This window comes from Salvelinus namaycush, chromosome 17, assembly GCF_016432855.1.
Source record: "Salvelinus namaycush isolate Seneca chromosome 17, SaNama_1.0, whole genome shotgun sequence".
NCBI classification, from domain to species: domain Eukaryota; kingdom Metazoa; phylum Chordata; class Actinopteri; order Salmoniformes; family Salmonidae; genus Salvelinus; species Salvelinus namaycush.
In genome coordinates this window covers 11254013-11277001 of record NC_052323.1, presented here as the reverse complement: position 1 = coordinate 11277001, position 22989 = coordinate 11254013, and the positions used below count along the sequence as shown (strand labels likewise).

General features: G+C 45.1%; 1 protein-coding gene across 1 annotated transcript; it reads right to left on the bottom strand.

Annotated features, from left to right (window-relative positions):
* Window positions 1–9333: 9333 nt before the first annotated feature.
* On the bottom strand, window positions 9334–21653 carry LOC120062010 (neuronal acetylcholine receptor subunit beta-2-like). The gene is made up of 5 exons (XM_039011809.1): window positions 21516–21653; window positions 21174–21328; window positions 9966–10734; window positions 9705–9863; window positions 9334–9489 (listed from the first exon to the last, which is right to left on the bottom strand). The coding sequence occupies exons 2-5, from the start codon at window positions 21308–21310 to the stop codon at window positions 9334–9336; spliced, it is 1221 nt and encodes a 406-aa protein (XP_038867737.1). The 5' UTR covers window positions 21311–21328; window positions 21516–21653.
* Window positions 21654–22989: the final 1336 nt, after the last annotated feature.

The following is a 22989-nucleotide window of genomic DNA, read 5'->3' as shown; positions in this document are numbered from 1 at the left end:
AAACTGGGAGAAAAAAATCTACAAATTTTAGCAAATTAATAAAAATGTTCTAACTAAAATATACAGTAGTTGTTTCAAAAGTATTCACCTTTTTTGTTTAGGCAAGCCTAAATTAGTTCAGGAGTAAAATGTTGCCTAACAAGTCACATAATAAGTTACATGGACTCACTCTGTGTGAAAAAATAGGGGTTGACATGATTTTTGAATAACTAACCATTCCTCTGCCCCCGATATGTACAATATCTGTAAGGTCCCTCAGTCAAGTGTTGCATTTTGAGCACAGATTCAAGACTAAGGAGCTTTTCGAAAGCCTAATAAAGCAGGACAGTGATTGGTAGATGGGTAACAGTAACCAATCAGACATTAAATATTCCTTTAAGCATTGTCAAGTTAATAATTAGGCTGTGGATGATGTATTAAACCAAGCAGATACATTAAAGATGCAGTCTTCCTTCTGGACTGAGCTGCAGGACAGGAAGGAAACTGCTTGGGGATGTCACTTCCCACAGTTGTGTCAAGTTGGCTGGATGTCCTTTGGTTGGTGGACTATTCTTGATATACACGGGAAAATGTTGAGCCTGAAAAACCCAGCAGCGTTGCAGTTCTTGACACAAACCGGTGCGCCTTGCACCTACTACCCTGTTCAAAGCCCCTTAAATATTTTGTCTTGCCCCTTCCCCATCTGAATGGCACATAAACACAATCCATGTCTCAAGGTTTACGAATCCTTCTTTAGCCCGTCTCCTCCCCTCCATCTACACTGATTGAAGTGGATTTAACAAGTGACATTAATAAGGGATCATAGCGTTCACCTGGATTCACCTGGTCAGTCTATGTCATGGAAATAGCAGCTGTTCATAATGTTTTGCACACTCAGTGTATATTAGTGTTTTATTTTTCATTAATAAAATAAAATGTTATAATTGTTCATCTACTTTGACTTTATAGAATATTTTCTGTAGATCAATGACAAAAAAATCACAATCAAATTCATTTCAATCCTACTTTGTAACACAACAACGTGAACAAATAGAAAGGGGGTGAGCAATTATGATACCTACACACTTAGACGAAAGGGTTCCAAAAGGGTTCTTTGCGGAGGGATATGGTTCTACCAAGAACTGTTTTGATCTGAAGAACCGTTTTTGGGAGACACTGATTCTTTGTAAGGCAAAGGGTTCTACCTAGAAGCTTTAACATCCTAAGAACCGTTTTTGGAAGAAAGAGTTCTTGGATTATTCTTTGGAAGGCAAGAAGGGTTCTTTGAATAGCAAGAGGGGTTCTACAAAGAACCTTATATAATATTTCCCAGCATGCTCTATTGCAGGATTATTTTCAGAATTGTTTGTTTTAATGTGTTTTTACATGTACATTGATTGGTTGATAGATTTGATGCCACACAAAGATAAATAACATCATTTGTTTTTAACTAAACCAATCTGTTAGGAAATGCACCCGTTACTTATTACACCCATTACTGAGACAGTTGTTCCAGTTTGAATACTGAGTCTAACCAAAGATCTAATCTTCCCTACCCTGGAAGTCATTCTGAATGCAGATTGGGGGTGATAAAAAATTCCACTGGTTGGAAATCCAGACTCTGTCTGGATTTGAATTACACTTAACCTTACACATCACTTTTATAGAGGTTTCTAGGTAGAACCATATAAAGAGGGTTCTATGAAGAACCTTACATGGATGGTTCTAGATAGAACCCTCTACAAAGGGTTCTACCTGGCACCAAAAAGGGTTCCCCAATGGGAGAAAAACCGAAGAACCCTATATGGTTCTCCTTAGAACTTTTTTTCTAAGTGTGCAATGTGTATTCAGTGTGGGTCAGTGTGTGTCAGTGTGGGTCAGTATTGGTCCGTGTGGGTCCGTATGGGTCCGTGTGTATCCGTGGGGTTCAGTGTGGGTCAGTGTGGGTCCGTGTGGTTCAGTGTGGGTCAGTGTGGGTCAGCTGGTACCAGGATACTACGCGAGGTGACCTCCCTATGTTTCTATTTTCATACGGCGAAACCGAGAAAACACACACTCTACCTCTCCCTCTGCACACACAGCCGGGCCCACACTCCATTATTGAAAAAAAAATAGCAGGCGTCACCTTAGACAGCTCAGACGCAGCAGAAGGACCCTGAGGGCAAGGGTGCGAGGGTGGGCAGAGATGGATAGAGAGGGAAAAGGGCAATGGCATTTAGAGCAAGGAGCCTCACTGACATGACTGTCCTCACTGATACACATCAGCACTCTAATGCTTTTTATCGCTCTACCTTCTCTCTTTGTTTCACACTATCTCTGCAGCTTTCTCAATTTTTTCTCTATTGTGTCTCCTTTCTTTCATGTCTCTCTATCCCTCTCTCTGTCTGGGGTTTTGGAAAATGCCTGTCCTACACAGGAAAATACACAGAGTGCACAAAACATGAACACAAAAGATTTAAGTGCCTTTGAACGGGGTATGGTAGTAGGTGTCAGGCGCACCGGTTCGTGTCAAGGACTGCAACACTGCTGGGTTTTTCACGCTCAACAGGTTCCAATGTGTATCAAGACTTGTCCACCACCCAAAGGACATAAAGCCCAACATGACACAACTGTGGGAAGCATTGGAGTCAACATGTAATACTAGGAAGGTGTTCCTAATGTTTTGTACACTCAGTGTAGTCTCCATGTTTATTCTCTAGAAGTACACAGGGAACCTCAAGACTCATTACTTTATTATACACAGTGAGGGGACAACAAAGAGACGGAAGAGTGGAGCAAAACAAAGAATAGAAAGAAGAAGGAAAGAGAATAAAAAGCAGAAGATGGGGTGAGGTTAGCGGAAGACGATTGGAAGAAGACAAAGGGAATAGAATTCCCCTGCAGCTGAAGTATTCATACTCTTCCTATAATCTTGTAATGGGTATTATTTTCTATTTCCGTTACACATACAATCACACACACGTTTCCTGGTCCCTCCTTACATCCAAGCCCAGTATCGGCTAAATTTGGACTCCTCCTTAAATAAGGCGATAACCGGGGGGGAAATCGAGTTGCCCAGAGATACGCTTCCAGGCTGCTTCTGTCCAAATATACCCCTCCATCTCTGGAGCATTGTGACTATCTACAGCCTAGTGCTGCCTAGTAATGTTAGCACATGAATAATATCTACAGCCTAGTGCTGCTGGGATCCAGCTAGGGTCCGCTCTAATCACACTCAAAAGACGCAACACAACGTACAAATGAAAGCCACTAAAGTAAAAAGGCCATCGTGTTACATCAAGGCCGACATCGAAATGGAAGCAATCAGCGCGCTAAACAGCTGACCTGTAAATGCAAACACTGACAGACACATCAACAGAATACATTGAAATGAAAGGCATAAATCAGGTAGGATATTGCGTACATTCAACAAGGACGCATGGCAAATAAAAGCAAACTTGACCAAACGATGGCAAAATGAGGAAGTACAAAGTACTCTCTCCCACCCCCTTGGCCTCCCCTGCCACCCCACAGCCCAACCAGCCAGCCTGTCACTCACATGCAGACCAGAGACCAGTGTTTATTCCCCAGTTATAATGTCTATAATGCTGAGTCATGCGGCCTGCCTGTTGCCCACCAGCAAACAATTCAAATCCCTGGCTGTTCAAACCAGAGTTATCTGATAAAAGCCATCGCTGCAAATTATACTGCTTTTTCTCTCTTTCACACACAACCCTCCTCCTCTTCCCTCGCTCCTCTCCTTTTCTCTTTCTCTCTCTCTCTGTCGCCTCTCTCTCGTTCTATCATCTCTGTCTCTCTCACTCACCCTTTTCTCTTTCTCTCTCTCTGTTGCCTCTCTCTCGTTCTATCATCTCTGTCTCTCTCACTCACCCCTTTCTCTCCCAACACTCCTCCAGCCTGTCTTTGCCCTTCTCTTCATGGCACTTACCCTCTCTCCCTCCTTCTCTCGTGGTGTGTTATGTACCCCCCAGTCTCACCTCCGGGACGATGTCATGGCTGATGTGACCACTAGTTGGCAGTAGTAGATGTTCAATCTGTTAGAAAGTCAAAGTGCACCCTATGTATATTTGGTCAGTGCTGTAGGATTGTACAGAACACGCCTTACCAGCAATAAAAAATGTATTTGTGTTTGAGGCCATGGAGCGATCCCTCTCTCCCTCTCTCCCCAGGTCTCACCGTGATGGGAGATGGCAGGAAGGCAGAGGTAGATCGATGCCTTATGGCCCCAGCCGCTCAGCAGTTACACATGCAGTAATGCAGTAATGTACTTCATAAATATCGTCTCGAGAGCCGGAATGGCAGATATAAATTATCCAACCATGTCTAGTAGAGGAGGAGGAGTTCAACGAGGGTCGTTGGGGCCCATCGTTGTGGCTGTGAGTTACTCTTTACAGCAGGGGTGTCAAACTCATTCCATGGAGGGCCTAGTGTCTGCTGTTTTTTGGTTGTTCCTTTCAATGGAGACAGACCACCAGGTGAGGGGAGTTCTTTGCTAATTAGTGATCTTAATTCATCAGTCAAGTACAAGGGAGCAGCGAAAAGCCACAGGCACTCGGCCCTCCGTGGAATGAGTTTGACACGTGTTCTACAGGGTTCAAGACGGGACATTTTGGTGTCAAGGTAAGAGAACTCTGTGCACTAAATAAAATGGATAGAACCAAATACAATGCAATAAGAGTGTGTGTGCCTGAAACTACAGCTGTGGAGTATTGATCTCTGAGCAGAGTGAAATGGCCTGTGATGCTCATTGGCTGGTTGGAGATGCAGTGGACTAAGGGCCTCAAGTCTTTATGACTCCTCTCATCTCCCCCGTCACGCTTACTGCTCATCTCTAGGCTCAAGACCGTAAAGTGTGTGTGTGTGTTTGTGTGCGTGCATGTGTGTGAGTGTGTGTGTACCCTGTCCTTTTTTTGCTCTAAATAAATAGAAATGAGAAACTGAATTAATGAATCAAATGCAGATCTATTTTATATACCATTTTTAATAGGTTCAGATTTCAAATGGAAGGCTGTACGCTTACTGTAAGCTAATGCACAAAATGCAATTACTGATTAAAATATTTGGAGTATGTGTTTTGGATAACCCATTAGATAACCCATTAGATAACCCATTGATCCCCCCAGCCACTCAGTTAATGGGAAGGCATGTAGACGTCACTCGGTTTAATTTATGAGTCATACTAATGTGTGTGGTATTTATGGTAACAGGCCAACTTCATACAGAGACATAGGAAGAGACAGAGACGTATAGAGGCCTACATACAAATGTCATCTACATCTGCATTGCTTGCTGTTTGGGGTTTTAGGCTGGGTTTCTGTATAAGCACTTTGTGACATCGGCTGATGAAAAAAGGGCTTTATAAATACATTTGATTGATTGATTGAAATAGTTAAGCACTGGCCTCCCGAGTGGTGCAGTGGTCTATGGCACTGCATCGCAGTGCTAGCTGTGCCGCTAGAGATGCTGGGTTCGAGTCCAGGCTCTGTCGCAGCCGGCCGCGACCAGGAGACCCATGGGGCGGTGGACAATTGGCCCAGCGTCGTCCTGGTTAGGGAGGGTTTGGCCGGCAGGGATATCCTTGTCTCATCGTGCACTAGCGACTCCTGTGGCGGGCTGGGCGCAGTGTCAAGAAGCAGTGCGGCTTGGTAGGGTTGTGCTTCGGAGGACGCATGGCTCTCGACCTTTGCCTCTCCCGAGTACGTACGGGAGTTGCAGCGATGAGACAAGACTGTAACTACTACCAATTGGATACCATGAAATTGTGGAGAAAAAAAGGGGGTGACATTTAAAACATTTTTTTTTAAATAGTTAAGAACTGAATTAGTGACTTCCTCTCCAGAACAGAGAAACTTTGACAGATCCTTTAAAGATCAAATATAACATTACACCAGCTGCTGCTTCCATCTTGCTGCTTCCAAGTGCTGTGCTCCCGGAAGGGGGATTTTGAGTTGTTTCTCATTGTTAAGCGATTTTAAGGTAAAGAGTATTGTTTGTTGTGTGGTGTGGCAACTTGGTGCCCAACCAGCTACAACACATTGTGTTTGGATTGCATTTCATGCTGTGTACTCTTAAAGCGGAAGGCTACGTTTTACATTTGCCTAGAGCTTTAGTATTTAATAGTTGTACTTATTGTGATTAACTTTACAACTTTTGTGACGCTTCCTCACGTTTGTTGTGCTAGTTTGCTGTGTATCCACTGAGCCTAACCTGAGTGCTGTGTATTCACTGAACCTAACCTGAGTGCTGTGTATTCACTGAACCTAACCTGAGTGCTGTGTATTCACTGAACCTAACCTGAGTGCTGTGTATTCACTGAACCTAACCTGAGTGCTGTGTATTCACTGAACCTAACCTGAGTGCTGTGTTATACCTATTTTACTTTGTGTATCTGACTTCCTTTTTATTGAAACTGTAATAACCGTGTAATAACCGTGTAATAACCGTGTAATAACCGTGTAATAACCGTGTAATAACCGTGTAATAGCCGTGTAATGAACTACATATTTCGTAATTGTGTGATTCCATGGCCTCGTGCCCAGTTCAAGTCTACATTGGCTCTGCCGTATCCTTGCAACCTGTGGGCATTACGTGTGTAAGCATGAGTTAGGCAGAGAGTCTCATCCCTGCCATCTTAACCAAACATGAAGGGTAGTGACCACAGAGAGCGCTTTCTAATGAAGTCTTCCTCAGCTGACTAGCATTTAGCCCGAGCCCCAGACAATTCAGAGAAGAGACAAGCCACCCACAGCAATGCATTCCAGAAACGTACTGCCTTTCGTCTGACGACAACGAAGATGCCAACTGCAAGGAGAATTTGCTTAATTCTGTGAGTCATCAATCGGAAATAAAGCTACTGAACAATCCGAGGTTCATTTCGGAGAAAGAAATATCTCTAGGATATTGTTTGTCATATGGTCTGTCAGCTTTAATGAGGTTGTAAGTCCAATGCATGTTAACACACTAGTCATATCTTTGGTCATAATGTAAAAACCCTGGTGGGAAAAGTTAACAGGAGTATGTGACGTTATGTGAAACAGAAAAATAGAAAAAAAATAGGCCAGGGTACTCAAATACTATTTGTTAGTTTATTTTTTTATTTAACCTTTATTTAACTAGGCAAGTCTATTTGAGAAGGTCCGGTCGCACCGAATGTCCTAGGAGGCAAAGGTCTGGATCGATAATGTCATTTATCGGCGTAGTAACAAACCCCCACCTCGCAACTCATGCAACACCAAACTGTTCACACCACTCTTGTTGGCCGAGAGAGAACAAAAATTACACAAATGCCATGGAGCAAAGGGAAAAGATTGCCGTTTTTAAGCTCATTTCCTGCTATTCTACACATTTTCCATGTCTTACGTGTGTGCATATGATCGTAGGAACCGAATCCCGACCGAGCGCCATGCTTGCCATGCTCTACCAACTGAGCCACACAGAACCACATCCCAGAATCTCATCCCGTTATTTCCTTTTATTGATCCCTTTGACATGACATCAGCATCCTTCCTGTAATTAACCGAAACAGGTCACATAACTGGCCAGTGGAAAGAAAAATACATGACCCCTTCTTTTCACTGAAGAAAATAAATACATGAAATGAGAACGAAACTTGCACTTAACTTGAAATGTGTAAAGTACGCCTTCCATTGGCTAGCAGTGACAGAGTGGGCATACTGTATGACCGTGACAACAAATAGTTTCACAGACTTGGGTAAAAGATCTCTGAAAAATACAAAGCAATGTTTACACCGCCCTGGAAGATTGCTAGTGCAGAGCCAAACGCTGTTCAGTTTGACCGGTTTAATTATGGGGTATCTGTGTATAAAATACTGTACATATTGCTGCTGGCTCCCTGGCAACCGTTGTGTGATTGAACACTGCTTTGACAAAACCAGCGTACTGTATATTTAAGAGAAGCTAACGTGAGGGACAACAGTTGTATGGTAATTTTGGGTTTACTTTACAGCTAGCTTTCCATTGGTCCCTCCCTCTTTCCAAACATAAGAACAACCATTTTGAACATAACATAAACCGGACAGCTTAAAAGGAAATTAATCGCTTTGAAGTGACTGACCACCTGGGGCCAAAAACTGTCCCGAATACTGTACAGTAGTACTCACTCAACACAGTGTAGCACGAGAGGAGACAGTCAAGGCTTCCCCTTTCACAGCAAACTAACAAGCCTGCTGGCGTTCCTGTCTAAAGAAATGCGTCTCTCCGTCTCTGTCTGAAGGCAAGCGTTATGTACGTGTGTCTGTCTGTGCTTCACTGGATGAGGACACACGGAGAGACTAGCGGCTTTGTTGCCGTCTTCGGGCCAGTGTCAGACTCGTCGTGTGTGTGTGTGTGTGTGTGTGTGTGTGTGTGTGTGTGTGTGTGTGTGTGTGTGTGTGTGTGTGTGTGTGTGTGTGTGTGTGTGTGTGTGTGTGTGTGTGTGTGTGTGTGTATATCTTTGGGCTCAGCAAATGATTCTGGAACAGTGCAGAAAATACTGTCTCCTCTCCTTATAAAATGAAATACAGATAGAAAATAGAAAACAAAATAGCCTTATTCGGCATGCGAGGCCCGACACCGTCTGGTTGCAACAACCAATGAGTTGTGAATGAATTAAACTCAGGCTGAACTAGAAAACAGTTGAACTAGTAGAAAAGGAGGGATTTGAAACAAAGCAGGGTGGAGGAGAATCAATACAGAGGAAGAAGAAGAGTCCTATCCTGAGTTGTTCCTGTCCTTTTGACCTTCTGTGAGTGACAGAGGGGGAGGAGAGGATAGAGGGATGGACTGATGTGGGGATGACGGTATGAGGGTGGGGTCGCTTTGTTTCATAGACGATGTTATAGTTCATCCAAATTACAAAACGACACATTGCTGTCCTTACCCTGTAAACAGTCTATGGACAAGGTATGACAGCAATCCATGCTTTTGTTAAATTTCAATGGCACTGTTTCTAAAGGCTAATGTTTTAGCATTTGTAGCACAAATCCTATTATCGGTACCATGACTTGAATGGGATTTGTGCTACAAATGCTAAATTATTAGCATTTAGAAACAGTGCCAGTGAAACTAAACCAAAGCATGGATTGCTGTCATACCTTGTCCATAGACTGTTTACAAGGTAAGGAAACCAATGTGTCATTTTGTAATTTGGGTGAACTATCCCTTTAAGAGGGAGGTTGAGGGGCGTTGGTTGGTGTTGTGTGGGCGAGTGTGCTGTGTGCGTACAGTATGTGAGTGTGTCAAAATGACACAGTTCTGTTTCAAGGTGTTGGTAAGTAGCTGTTTCCCTCGAGGTGGTTGTTCCCCATGAGGGTGTTGGGGGGCGTCAGGGTCATGTTTCAGGTCAAAGGTCGTAGGTCAGTTCTGCTCCAGGTCATCTGCCGTGGGTGTGTTGTAGCTCTGAAAGAGGGGCTGCATGAACAGCCCCAACGTCCCGGTGATGCACACAAACACAAATATCCACAGGAACAGCCGGTCAATCACCATGGCAACGTACTTCCAGTCCTCGATGACCTGTGGCAGGAAACAAAAAGAGCGGTACACGATTTCAGATTTGGAAGACAACAGAAGCACAACAATATTGGGTCAAAACTATTGAAAGGGTTCCGAGTGAATAGACATACAAACTGTCAGAAATACAACGTGATGTACTATATCCGCTGTAAATGTCACCTCAGCTCATATCATCTCAAGGCTATTGCTCCTCACACACACACACACTCACTCACCCCCTCATCGTTATCCTCGATCTTCATCTTCTCGGCGACGTAGCGCACCCCGTCCACTGCCTCCTCCACATCTGCGTGACACTTCACCGTCATCCTCTTCCTGAACTCTGTATTCTCTGACAGGTCGCTGATCTTCCAGCCGTACCGCTTGGCCGACTCCTCGTTCACATAGAAGGAGTCAGCCCCGCCCATCCCAGACCCCCCTGCCACCCCCATCCCCCCCGCGGCCACCCCCATCCCCCCCGCGGCCACCGCCACCGCCCCGTCTCTCAGCTTCAGGTCAGAGTAGGAGCGCCGCTGGTGCTTCTGGCGGAACCTCTCCCGGATGTTGGAGCTGCCCGGCCGACGCATGAACAGGAAGGAGGGGAGGCGGTGCAGGAAGAGGCGTTTAACCCAGCGGGGCATGGTGTGTGTGGAGGGCGTGCGGTGGTGCACATTGAGCACACACACACTGGTGACGATGGAGAAGGTGACCAGCACCATGGCAAACATCAGATACTTCCCTATGAGAGGGACAGCTAGAGACGTAGGCGGGACGATCTTGGAGATCAGCAGCAGGAACACAGTGAGGGCCAGGAGGACTGAGATGCAGAGAGTCATCTTCTCTCCACAGTCAGACGGCAGGTAGAACACTAAGATGGCCAGAGAGGTGATCAGCACACAGGGGATGATGAGGTTGATGGTGTAGAACAGTGGCTTGCGCTTGATGATGAAGTCATAGGTGATGTCCAGGTAGGTGATGTCAGAGGGGTCTTCGTTCTTGCGTCCCGGCAGAGACACGATGTCCCACTCGCCGCTGGGCTTGAAGTCGTCACGGCTGGCGAAGTCGCTGAGGAGGATCAGGTCAATCTCCGTGTGGTCGTAGGTCCAGGACCGGAATTTGAGCGTGCAGTTCTGTTGGTCGAAGGGGAAGTCGCGGACCTCGATCTTGCAGGCCGACTTGTAGATGGCGGGGGGCAGCCAGTACACCTCTCCATTGTTGGAGACCAACGCATTGGAGTAGAATGACACCTCGTAGTTCCCATCCGCACTGAGGTGAAGAGAAGACAGAAAGGAGTCAGAACCAGCACATGTACACAGACATATTACAAGGATACTTTTTATTTTATTTAAATACACTTAACTTGCACTTGACCCCCCCCCCCCCCCCCCCACCTCCCCTTCTAGCTCTAACTACTGACAGCTACGTTACTGAGGAAAAGTGTACTTTCTATGCCTGTGATATGTGGTTGTCCCACCTAGCTGTCTGATGATGAACACACTAACCGTAAGTCGCTCTGGATACGAGTGTCTGCTAAATGACTAAAGTGTCAATGTAAAATGAGACCTGGTAGTTCCTATCAGCATTAAAAGACAGAAGAGCACGGGGAGAGAGAGAGAGGAGCGGGCTCAGAGATACCGCACAGATACATGCGTAGAAGTCGTCTGTTCAACACACACAATGAAACACACGTGAACAGTACCCAACTATAACGCAGACCACTCAAAAAGACAAAGGAAGACAAAGTTGAGAGACAACGGGTGGGAGGGTGGATACCAGCGTTAGATTAAGACACACACAGAAAGAGAGAGAGAGAGATGTTAAGTGGTGTTGTTGACTGGGAATATTGGGTTGTTGTGCTTGGGGACAAGGGACAGAGGCGGGGACAGGGGGGCCACTGCGTCAGACACAGCCCCTGTCACAGGACAGGCCTGATTCTGCGAAGGTTTCGATTTTAGATTCTCACCAGGCTGCAGGTGTTGCATTATACATTAAAGTGTTGTCAATTATAGAGCAGGTCAGGAGGAATCCAGCCATCACACTGCTCTGCTCCTAACAACACACACACACACACAAACCCCATGCTCTAAAGTCTCCTCGTGTTCTAAATATGCAGCTGGTTAAAACTCTCTATATAGCTCTATACACAAACAACTATAGCTCTATACCCGAACAACTATAGCTCTATACCCGAACAACTATAGCTCTATACACAAACAACTATAGCTCTATACACAAACAACTATAGCTCTATACACAAACAACTATAGCTCTATACACAAACAACTATAGCTCTATACACAAACAACTATAGCTCTATACCTGAACAACTATAGCTCTATACACAAACAACTATAGCTCTATACACAAACAATTATAGCTCTATACACAAACAATTATAGCTCTATACACAAACAACTATAGCTCTATACACAAACAACTACAGCTCTATACACAAACAACTATAGCTCTATACCAAAATAACTACAGCTCTATACACAAACAACTATAGCTCTATAACACAACAACTACAGCTCTCTACTCAAACAACTATAGCTCTATACCTGAACAACTATAGCTCTATACCCAAACAACTATAGCTCTATACCTGAACAACTATAGCTCTATACCCGAACAACTATAGCTCTATACCTGAACAACTACAGCTCTATACCCAAACAACTATAGCTCTATACCTGAACAACTATAGCTCTATACCCAAACAACTATAGCTCTATACCTGAACAACTATAGCTCTATACCTGAACAACTATAGCTCTATACCCAAACAACTATAGCTCTATACCCAAACAACTACAGCTCTATTCCTAAACAACTATAGCTTTATACCCAAACAACTACAGCTTTACACACAAACAACTATAGCTCTATACCCAAACAACTATAGCTCTATACACAAACAACTATAGCTCTATACCACAACAACTATAGCTCTATACCCAAACAACTACAGCTTTATACACAAACAACTATAGCTCTATACCCAAACAACTATAGCTCTATACACAAACAACTATAGCTCTACCCAAACAACTATAGCTCTATACCCAAACAACTATAGCTCTATACCCAAACAACTATAGCTCTATACCCAAACAACTATAGCTCTATACATAAACAACTACAGCTCTATACCTGAACAACTATAGCTCTATAACCAAACAACTATAGCTCTATACCCAAACAACTACAGCTCTATATCCAAACAACTACAGCTTTATACACACAACTATAGCTCTATACCAAAACAACTATAGCTCTCTATCCAAACAACTACAGCTCTCTACTCAAATAACTATAGCTCTATACCAAAACAACTACAGCTCTCTACTCAAACAACTATAGCTCTATACCCAAACAACTATAGCTCTATAACCAAACAACTACAGCTCTACACCCAAATAACTATAGCTCTACCCAAACAACTATAGCTCTATACACAAACAACTATAGCTCTACCCAAATAACTATAGCTCTGTATGCAAACAACTAGCTCTATACCCAAACAACTAGCTCTATACACAAACAACTATAGCTCTATACACAAACAACTACAGCTCTCTACCAAAACAACTACAGCTCTATACCCAAACAACTATAGCTCTATACACAAACAACTACAGCTCTACACCCAAATAACTATAGCTCTGTACGCAAACAACTATCTCTATACCCAAACAACTATCTCTATACCCAAACAACTATAGCTCTATACCCAAACAACTACAGCTCTATTCCTAAACAACTATATCTCTATATCTAAACATCTAGAGCTCTATACCCAAACAACTATAGCTCTATACACAAACAACTATAGCTCTATACACAAACAACTATAGCTCTACACCCAAATAACTATAGCTCTGTACGCAAACAACTATCTCTATACCCAAACAACTATCTCTATACCCAAACAACTATAGCTCTATACCCAAACAACTATAGCTCTATGCCCAAACAACTATAGCTCTATACCCAAACAACTATAGCTCTATACACAAACAACTACAGCTCTATACCCAAACAACTACAGCTCTATACCCAAACAACTATAGCTCTATACCCAAACAACTATAGCTCTATACACAAACAACTACAGCTCTATACCCAAACAACTATAGCTCTATACACAAACAACTATAGCTCTATACCCAAACAACTACAGCTCTATTCCTAAACAACTACAGCTCTATTCCTAAACAACTATAGCTCTATACCCAAACAACTATAGCTCTATACCCAAACAAATATAGCTCTATTCCTAAACAACTACAGCTCTATTCCTAAACAACTATAGCTCTATACCCAAACATCTAGCGCTATACCCAAACAACTATAGATCTACACCCACAAAACTATAGCTCTATACCCAAACAACTACCTCTATACCCAAACAACTATAGCTTTATACCCAAACAACTACAGCTCTATATCCAAACAACTCTATTTTTTTCACTTTGACAAGCCAAATGCAACATCAAATCCAACCCAATCAAATCAATAGAAATGCTATGTCACTTCCATTTTTCACATGATGCTTCACAACATTGAAAAAATTTGCATTATGTCCACTATAGAGTCTAAAGGCCAGACACACTACTTCAGGACAGAACTGCCATGACGGTGGTGTTGAGTATGCTGAGTGTGAAACAGGTGAGGCAATGACCCTTTCTGTCTCTGAATTAACATACACAGCCACCTGACCTGGCCCGTGTTCACACTCATCACACAGGCATTTCATAATCCAAATCTCCTCTCTACAGATTTGACATTGCACATCTGTCCCCTCTCTCTAAGCCCTCATATCTGTCTCCTGTTCCCGCCCTTCAAATTGTTATAGTAAGCACATCTGTACTTTAGCTGCTGCTATTACCACATACACCTTTCTCATGATGGGACTGTAAGCCCACACTTCAATCAAGGTGTTACCAAGCTTTTCCTTTCACTCATTATCCTGATGGCAAGTGACAAGTAGGAGGAGAGTATTCAGGTGCGACATCACTTCAATGATTGCTAGATAGTTTGTGTCTATGTATTTATATGTAGGCTACGTGTGCCTTTTTAAAATGGATGTAGTTCTGTCCTTGTCTATTAACGTTCTGTAGTTGTCACACCCTGATCTGTTTCACCTGTCTTTGTGCTTGTCTCCACCCCCCTCCAGCTGTCGCCCATCTTCCCCATTATCCCCTGTGTATTTATACCTGTGTTCTCTGTTTGTCTGTTGCCAGTTCATGTTGTTTCGTGAAACCTACCAGCATTTGTTCCCCTGCTCCTGTCTGTTCTTGCTCCTGTTTTCTAGTCCTTCCCGGCTTTGACCGTTCCGCCTGCCCTGAGCCTGCCTGCCGTTCTATACCTTGCCCCACCTCACTGGATTATTGACCCCTGCCTGCCCTGACCCTGAGACTGCATGCCGTTCTGGACCTTTTGCACCCTCTCTGGATTACTGACCTCTGCCTGCCTTTGACCTGTCTTTTGCCTCTCCCTGTACTTGAAATAAATGTTTGTTTCTTCGACACTGTCTGCATCTGGGTCATACCTGAAACCTGATAGTACGAACTGGCCCTGACTGACCCAGCACACTCGGACCAGCTCCGCAACACCGTCTCCTCCCAAGGAGCCACCATTGGAAGGCACAAGGAGTTGCTTCGTGGTCTCATGGAAGGGTTCCAGACCTTGGCCAAACGACATGACCGAGCGTTTAACACATTGCTGGAGCAATTCCGTGGGTTGTCTGTTAGGCAGCCTACCACAGTTGTGATCTCCCAGCCTACCCCAGTGTCCTGAGAACCCCGCTTACCTTCTCCGGTGCGCTACGCTGGAGATTCCGGAACCTGCCGTGATTTTCTGTCCCAGTGCTCCCTCATTTTTGAGCTGCAGCCTTCTTCGTTCCCCTCGGACCACTCAAGGATAGCGTACATCATAACGCTGATGTCCGGGAGGGCACTCGCCTGGGCCACGGCAGTATGGGAGCAACAATCCGCCGTCTGCCTCAGTCTGGAGGAGTTTGTGGAGGAGGTTCGGAAGGTGTTTGATTTTCCATTGTCCGGGAGAGAGGCTGCTCTCAAGCTGCTCCAGCTACGTCAAGACTCCCGTAGTGTGGCAGACTACGCGGTGGATTTCCACACGTTGGCAGCTGAGAGTGCTTGGAACACAGAAGCGTTGTTCGGCATGTTCCTACTCAAAGTATCGGTGGAAGTAAAGGACGAGCTTGCAGCCAGCTTTCAGCCAGAAAAAATCCAACCAGGAAGTGGGAAATCTGAGGTTGGTCGATTTTCAACTCAGCTCCTATTGAAGATACAGTGGGATATTGGTAATGTTGCACTTCCTAAGGCTTCCACTAGATGTCAACAGTCTTTAGAACCTTGTCTGATGCTTCTACTGTGAAGTGGGGCCGAAGGAGAGGGGAATGAGTAAGGTCTATCATGACCTGAACATGCCCTGACCATGCGCGTTCACGTGAGAGCGAGCTCTGTTCCATCGCACTTCTGAAGACAAAGGAATACTTCGGTTGGAACATTATTGATGAATTTTGTTAAAAACATCCTAAAGATTGATTCAATACCTCGTTTGTCATGTTTTTACGGACTGTAATATAACTTTCTTAACTTTTCGTCCGTACTTTCCGCTGGACCTGCCCGCGCGTCGTGAGTTTGGAATGTGTACTGAACGCTAGAACAACAAGGAGGAATTTGGACATAAATTATGGACATTATCGAACAAAACAAACATTTATTGTGGAACTGGGATTCCTGGGAGTGCATTCTGATGAAGATCATCAAAGGTAAGTGAATGTTTATAATGTTATTTCTGACTTCTGTTGACTGCATAATATGGCGGATATATTTGTGTCTTGATTGGGCTCTGAGCGCCGACTCAGATTATTGCATGGTTTGCTTTTTCCGTAAAGCTTTTTTGAAATCTGACACAGCGGTTGCATTAAGGAGAACTGCATCTAAAATTCCATGCATTAAAGTTGTATCTTTTAGCAATGTTTATTATGAGTATTCCTGTAAATCATGTGGCTCTCTGCAAAATCAAAGGATGTTTTGGAACTTCTGAACGTAAGGCGCCAATGTAAACTCTCGCCAATGTAAACTATAAATATGAACTTTACCGAACAAAACATAAATGTATTGTGTAACATGAAGTCCTATGAGTGTCATCTGATGAAGATCATCAAAGGTTAGTGATTAATTTGATCTATATTTCTGCTTTTTGTGAATCCTCTCTTTGGCTGGAAAAATGGCTGTGTTATTCTGTGAATAGGCACTCACCTAACATAATCGTTTGGTTTGCTTTCGTCATAAGGCCTTTTTGAAATCGGACACTATGGCTGGATTTACATAAAGTGTATTTTTAAAATGGTGTAAAATACATGTATGTTTGAGGAATTTTAATTATGGGATTTCTGTTGTTTTGAATTTGGCGCCCTGCAGTTTTACTGGCTGTTGAAGAGGTGGGACGCTACCGTCTCACGTACCCTAGAGAGGTTAAGTCTCCTCAGGTTCCCGTGGAATTGGGATTCTCCTGGCTCTAGCGATACAATCCCCTCATTGACTGGTCTGCCGGCGCCATCATGGGCTGGAGCCCGTTCTGCCACGCACATTGCCTGAAGTCAGCACAGCCTGCCACGAGACTTCTTCCTGGGGGCTCGGAAGTTTCCCCGGACCTCTCTGCCATTCCTGCGGAGTACCAGGACCTCCAGGAGATGTTCAATAAGGCCCGGGTCACCGCTGCACCGACCATATGACTGTGGAATTGACCTTCTCCCAGGCACCACTCCGCCCTGGGGACGACTGTACTCTCTGTCGGGTCCAGAGACCAAGGCTATGGAGACCTACATTGAGGACTCCCAAGTTGCTGGGTTCATCCGTCCTTCTGCCTCCCCCGCTGGCGAAGGGTTCTTCTTTGTGGAGAAGAATGACAAAACCCTGCACCCGTGCATCAACTACCGAGGTCTCAACGACATCACAGTGAAGAACCATTACCTGCTACCTCTCATCTCCTCGCCCTCGAGTCACTCCAGGGGGCCAAGCTGGATCTACGGAACGCCTACCACCTGGTGCGGATACGGGAAGGGGACGAGTGGAAGAATGCCTTCAACACGGCCAGCGATCACTACGAGTATCTGGTCATGCCATTTGGCCTTATCAACGCCCCTGCTGTGTTCCAGTCTCGCGATAATGATGTTCTCTGTGACATGTGTAGGAGTTATTGTTACATATGGAGGCAGATATCACACTATTAAACAATAGACAGGTGTATATTAGAAAATAGTAGAAAAAGGCAGACATGAGTGCATTTGCCATTCCGGTAAATACAGGAAACCAAAGATTAGCAGATGGCCAAAGCCATACGTGCCTTAAAGTGCATTTATGGAAAGAGCAGGACACTATTATGAAGATAAAATAGAGAGGAAAGGCCATAAGTGCTTAGGGTAAAGGCCATAAGTGCTTAGGGTAAGATAGACATATATTAATTTTAGGAGACAAGAGGGTCCTGCCTCCATTATAATCTAATCAAGAGCGGATACAGGCGTTATTGGGCGTAAACAAGCAGGAAGCCTGAAATGAAGGATAATGGTGGCAGATGACCTAGGAGAAGTAATTTAATTAAAGTATGTCATGATCTCATGTGTGTGTGTGTGTATAAGACAGAGCCAGTGCTCTGGGAAGGGGTGTGATCCGCGGATCACCCCGGCTTGTGATGCATTGTATTAAAAGTCTTTATTGATTTTACAAGTTCTTATACGAGTGTTGTATTTCTGAGACGATTATCCACGACACATGTTGAACTGGTTTGTCTTCATCTACCTCGATGACATCCTCATCTTCTCCCGCTCCACCCAATAACACGTGCTCCATGTCCGACAGGTTCTCCAATGCCTCCTGGGGAACCAGCTTTTTGTAAAAGCAGAGAAGTGCAAATTCCATCACTCCACCATCCCCTTTCTGGGTCACATCATCGCTGCAGGGAGTGTACAGACGGACCCCGGGAAGATGAGAGCGGTGGGGGATTGGCCCCAGCCTACGTCCAGAGTACAGCTGCAATGTTTCCAGGACTTCTCCAACATTTATCGCCGCCTTATCCGGGGCTACAGCACCCTGGCTTCCCCCCTGTCTGCACTCACCTCTCCCAAGGTTCCGTTCACGTGGTCCCCAGCTGCTGACCGGGCGTTTCGTGATCTCAAACACCGCTTCACCACAGCTCCCATCTTGGTTCATCCTGACCCGTCCCGCCAGTTCGTGGTGGAGGCCGATACTTCAGATGTCGGAGTGGGGGCCGTCCTGTCCCAGCGGTCTGCCCTGGACCTCAAGTTACATCCCTGCGCCTTCTTCTCCCCCCGCATCAACGCTACGGAGAGGAACTACGATGTGGGGAATCGTGAGCTTCTCGCGGTGAAGATGGCGTTGGAGGAGTGGAGGCACTGTCTGGAGGGGGCGGAACATCCTTTAATTGTGTGGACCGACCACAAGAACCTGGAATATCGCACCGCCATGCACCTCAATTCCAGGCAAGCTAGGTGGGCCCTACTGTTCACCCGGTTCATCTTCTCCCTCTCATAATGGCTGGGATCCAAGCATGTCAAGCCGGATGTGCTGTCACGCCGCTATAGCCCCACGGCTACTACCCCGGAACCTGAGACCATTCTTCCCACCTTGTGCCTGGCGACAGCACTCAGCTGGGGAATAGGGAAGCATGTTCGTGAGGCACAGCATTCCCAGACAAACCGCGGGGAGGGCCCAGATAACCGGATGTTTGTTCCTGACACGGTCCGCTCCTCGGTCCTGGAGTAGGCTCACTCCTCCAGGCTTGCCTGCCACCAATGCTCCCATCGGACCCTGGCTTTTGTGCGACAACGCTTTTGGTGGCCTACCATGGTTCCTGATGTCTCCGCATTCATCGCCGCTTGCACGGTCTGTGCATAGAACAAGACTCCTCTGCAAGCTCCAGCTGGTCTCCTCCAACATCTGCCTGTCCCTCACCGTCCCTGGTCTCACATCTCCCTGGACTTTGTCACGGGTCTCCCCCCCGTTAGATGGCAACACCGCCATCCTGACCGTGGTGGACCGGAATTCCAAAGCCGCCCACTTCATTCCTCTCCCCAAGCTACCCTCTGTCAAAGAGACGGCCCAGCTCATGGTGCTGTATGTCTTCCGGATCCATGGACTGCCAGTAGACATGGTCTCTGACCAGGGTCCTCAGTTCTCGTCCCGGTTATGGAAGGCATTCTGCACCCTCATTGCACCCTCCGGGTTCCACCCCCAGTCCAACGACCAGTCAGAGTGAGCCAACCAGGACCTAGAAACTACTGTCGTAGCTGAATCAGAATTAGTTAGGTAACATAGATAAATATACTGTCGGCAGTTGCATTTTCCTTTCTTCTCTAGGGAAAAGTCACTTGGGGCCCAGAGAGGGGAGAGGTCAGGCTTGTCTTTTACATGTCTGGTAATATGCAGAATATCAGAAAGGGAGAAGTCAGGTTTGAACATTGTCTTCATATTTGAATATGTCTGTAACTATTCCTAAACCATGTGAAGGGCTCCACCATGTCTGTACTCTAGTCATTCCCTCCTTTTCCCATTGGGGGGAGGAGTATGGCAGTGTCTGGAACCATTCTATTACCCCTCTGATGTTGAACTTATCTTTCATAGTATATGACCTAGAGGCTCACTCCCCTCCGTGAGCTTGTCCAGGAGGGGGTGTATTTGAGATGGGAGTATCTAGAATTGACAATTGATATATGCCATTGGATGAGGTAATGTTTTGGTACTAGGAAGTACCAAGAACGAGAAGTAGAACCTCGTCTAAGAGACCAAACTGAACGATAATGTATAGCTAATGCTATCTGGCTATGGGATACTCCTGTTTCAAGTAAAAGGCCCTTTGTGAAGTTCCTAAGATCTGTGGTTCGTCATGTAAGTTGAGAGGGGTGTATCTTGGCTATAAAATATACTAAGAATTGCTTTGTAAGCACTCTCAGAGAATTCATTTATAGACACTGAATTGATCTGAGAGTCAAAGGGCTATGGTGAAGCTCATATAATTAAAGATGGAGTTTAAAATATAACTCTGACTTGTGTGTGGTTTGTAAACTCTCCTCATTTAGTAATACAGGAAAATACCACAACACTACTCTGCGCTGCCTAGTCTCCGTCAACCCCACCACCTGGAGCCAGCAGCTTGTGTGGGTCGAATACGCCTGCAACACCTTTCCCTGTTCTGTCACGGGCCTTTCACCCTTTGAGTGTTCCCTGGGGTATCAGCCCCCGCTCTTCCCTGAGCAAGAAGAAGAGGTTGGCATACCTTCAGCCCAGATGTTTGTCCGCCGCTGTCGTCGTACCTGGAGGAGAGCCCGGTCGACCCTCCTCAAGACCACCTCCAGGTATCGACGACAAGCAGACCACCATCCCACCTTCCATGTGTCCAGAGATAAACCCATGTCTCACAGCCCTTTGTCTCCTGTTTCTGGGTCATACCTGAAACCTGATAGTATTATGTCATGTTTCATGTTTTGTGTGGACCCCAGGAAGAGTAGCTCTTGCTTTCCCAACAGCTAATGAGGATCCTAATAAAATACCAAAAAACAACACTTATATTGAGCGATTATATAGTTTGAGATGACTATAAACACACCCATAGTGTCTGAGCTATAGATATGGATCCTATTCACATAGCACACTCACTTGTTGTAGAGGACGATGTCAGGTAGCCAGATGTGCTGAGACGGGAGGCGGACCTTCTTTATGCCCTCATACTCTTCTGGGTCCCACACCAACCTGTAGTCATTCCATACCTGAGTCAGCCAGCAGTTGGTGGTCATGATCTGTTCTCTTTCATTCTGTAACAGACACACAGACAGGGAGAGAGAAGCATGAGAGAGGGTGTGTGTGTGTGTGTGTGTGTGTGTGTGTGTGTGTGTGTGTGTGTGTGTGTGTGTGTGTGTGTGTGTGTGTGTGTGTGTGTGTGTGTGTGTGTGTGTGTGTGTGTGTGTGTGTGTGTGTGTGTGTGTGTGTGTGTGTGCTCACCACATTAATGAGCTGGGCTAGGGACACCTGTATATGGATGGTGACCTGTTGGCTCTTGTTGACAGCAGGTCTGATCAGTTTGTTGTAGCGCTCTGGAGACAGCAGGTGGGTCACCAGTCGCTCCTCTATCTCCGCACCCAAGGCAGCTACACACACACACACACACACACACACACACACACACACACACACACACACACACACACACACACACACACACACACACACACACACACACACACACACACACACACACACACACACACACACACACACACACACACACACACACAGAGAGAGGGAGAGAGAGACAGAACGATGTAACAACTGGCAGATAAGGCGTGCAAAAATAAAAAATAAACCTTTAAGACAACATGCCATGTTGTTGCCCCACACCCACATTTGATGCTCAGTGATTCAAATGTCCCAGTCTGTGTCTACCGGGTGAACTTTCCAAGTGGACTCTAAGCCAAATACATAGAGAGCAGCACCCCAAAAACACCATTGACAGTACATATTCATACTGGCCTAATGTCATCATCACTGGTTAGTGTACTACTCATCAGATCACCATTCTAGTCCATCATCATATTGAACTAATGACCTCTCTATAAATTCCTACTGAAGACTTATTACCGTTTCATTTTGCCCGATAAAATGAACACTGCTAGTTCATATTCATACTCATGGTACATATTTAAACGGAGTGGACAAAACACTAGGAACACCGGCTTTTTCTATGACATAGACTGACCAGGTAAATGACATAGACTGACCAGGTGAATCCAGGTGAAAGCTATGATCCCTTGTTGATGTCACCTGTTAAATCCACTTCAATCAGTGTAGATGGAGGGGAGAAGGATTTTTAAGCCTTGAGACAATTGAGACATGGACTGTGTATATTGAACTTTAAAAACTCTTATATAGTACACTCTACAACTACCCTTCTACTTGATATTTGTACTACACTGAACTAAAATATAAACGTAACATGTAAAGTTTTGGTCCCATGTTTCATGAGCTGAAATAAAAGATTCCAGAAATGTTCCATTCGCACAAAAAGCTTGTTTCTCTCAAATGTTGCCCACAAATTTGTTTGGTGCACCTTGTGCTGGGGACAATAAAAGGCCACTCTAAAATGTGCAGTTTTGTCACATAACACAATACCAAAGATGTCTCAAGTTTTGAAGGAGCATGCAATTAGCATGCTGACTGCAGGAATATCCTGCAGAGCTGTTGCCAGAGAATTGAATGTTAACTTCTCTACCAAGAGCCGCCTCCAACGTAATTTTTGAGAATATGGCAGTACGTCCAACCGACCTCAAAACCGCAGACCATGTGTAATCACGCCAGCACAAGACTTCCACATCCGGCTTCTTCACCTGCATGATCGTCTGAGACCAGCCAACAGGACAGCTTATGAAACTGAGTATTTCTGTCTGTAATAAAGCCCTTTTGTGAGGAAAAACTAATT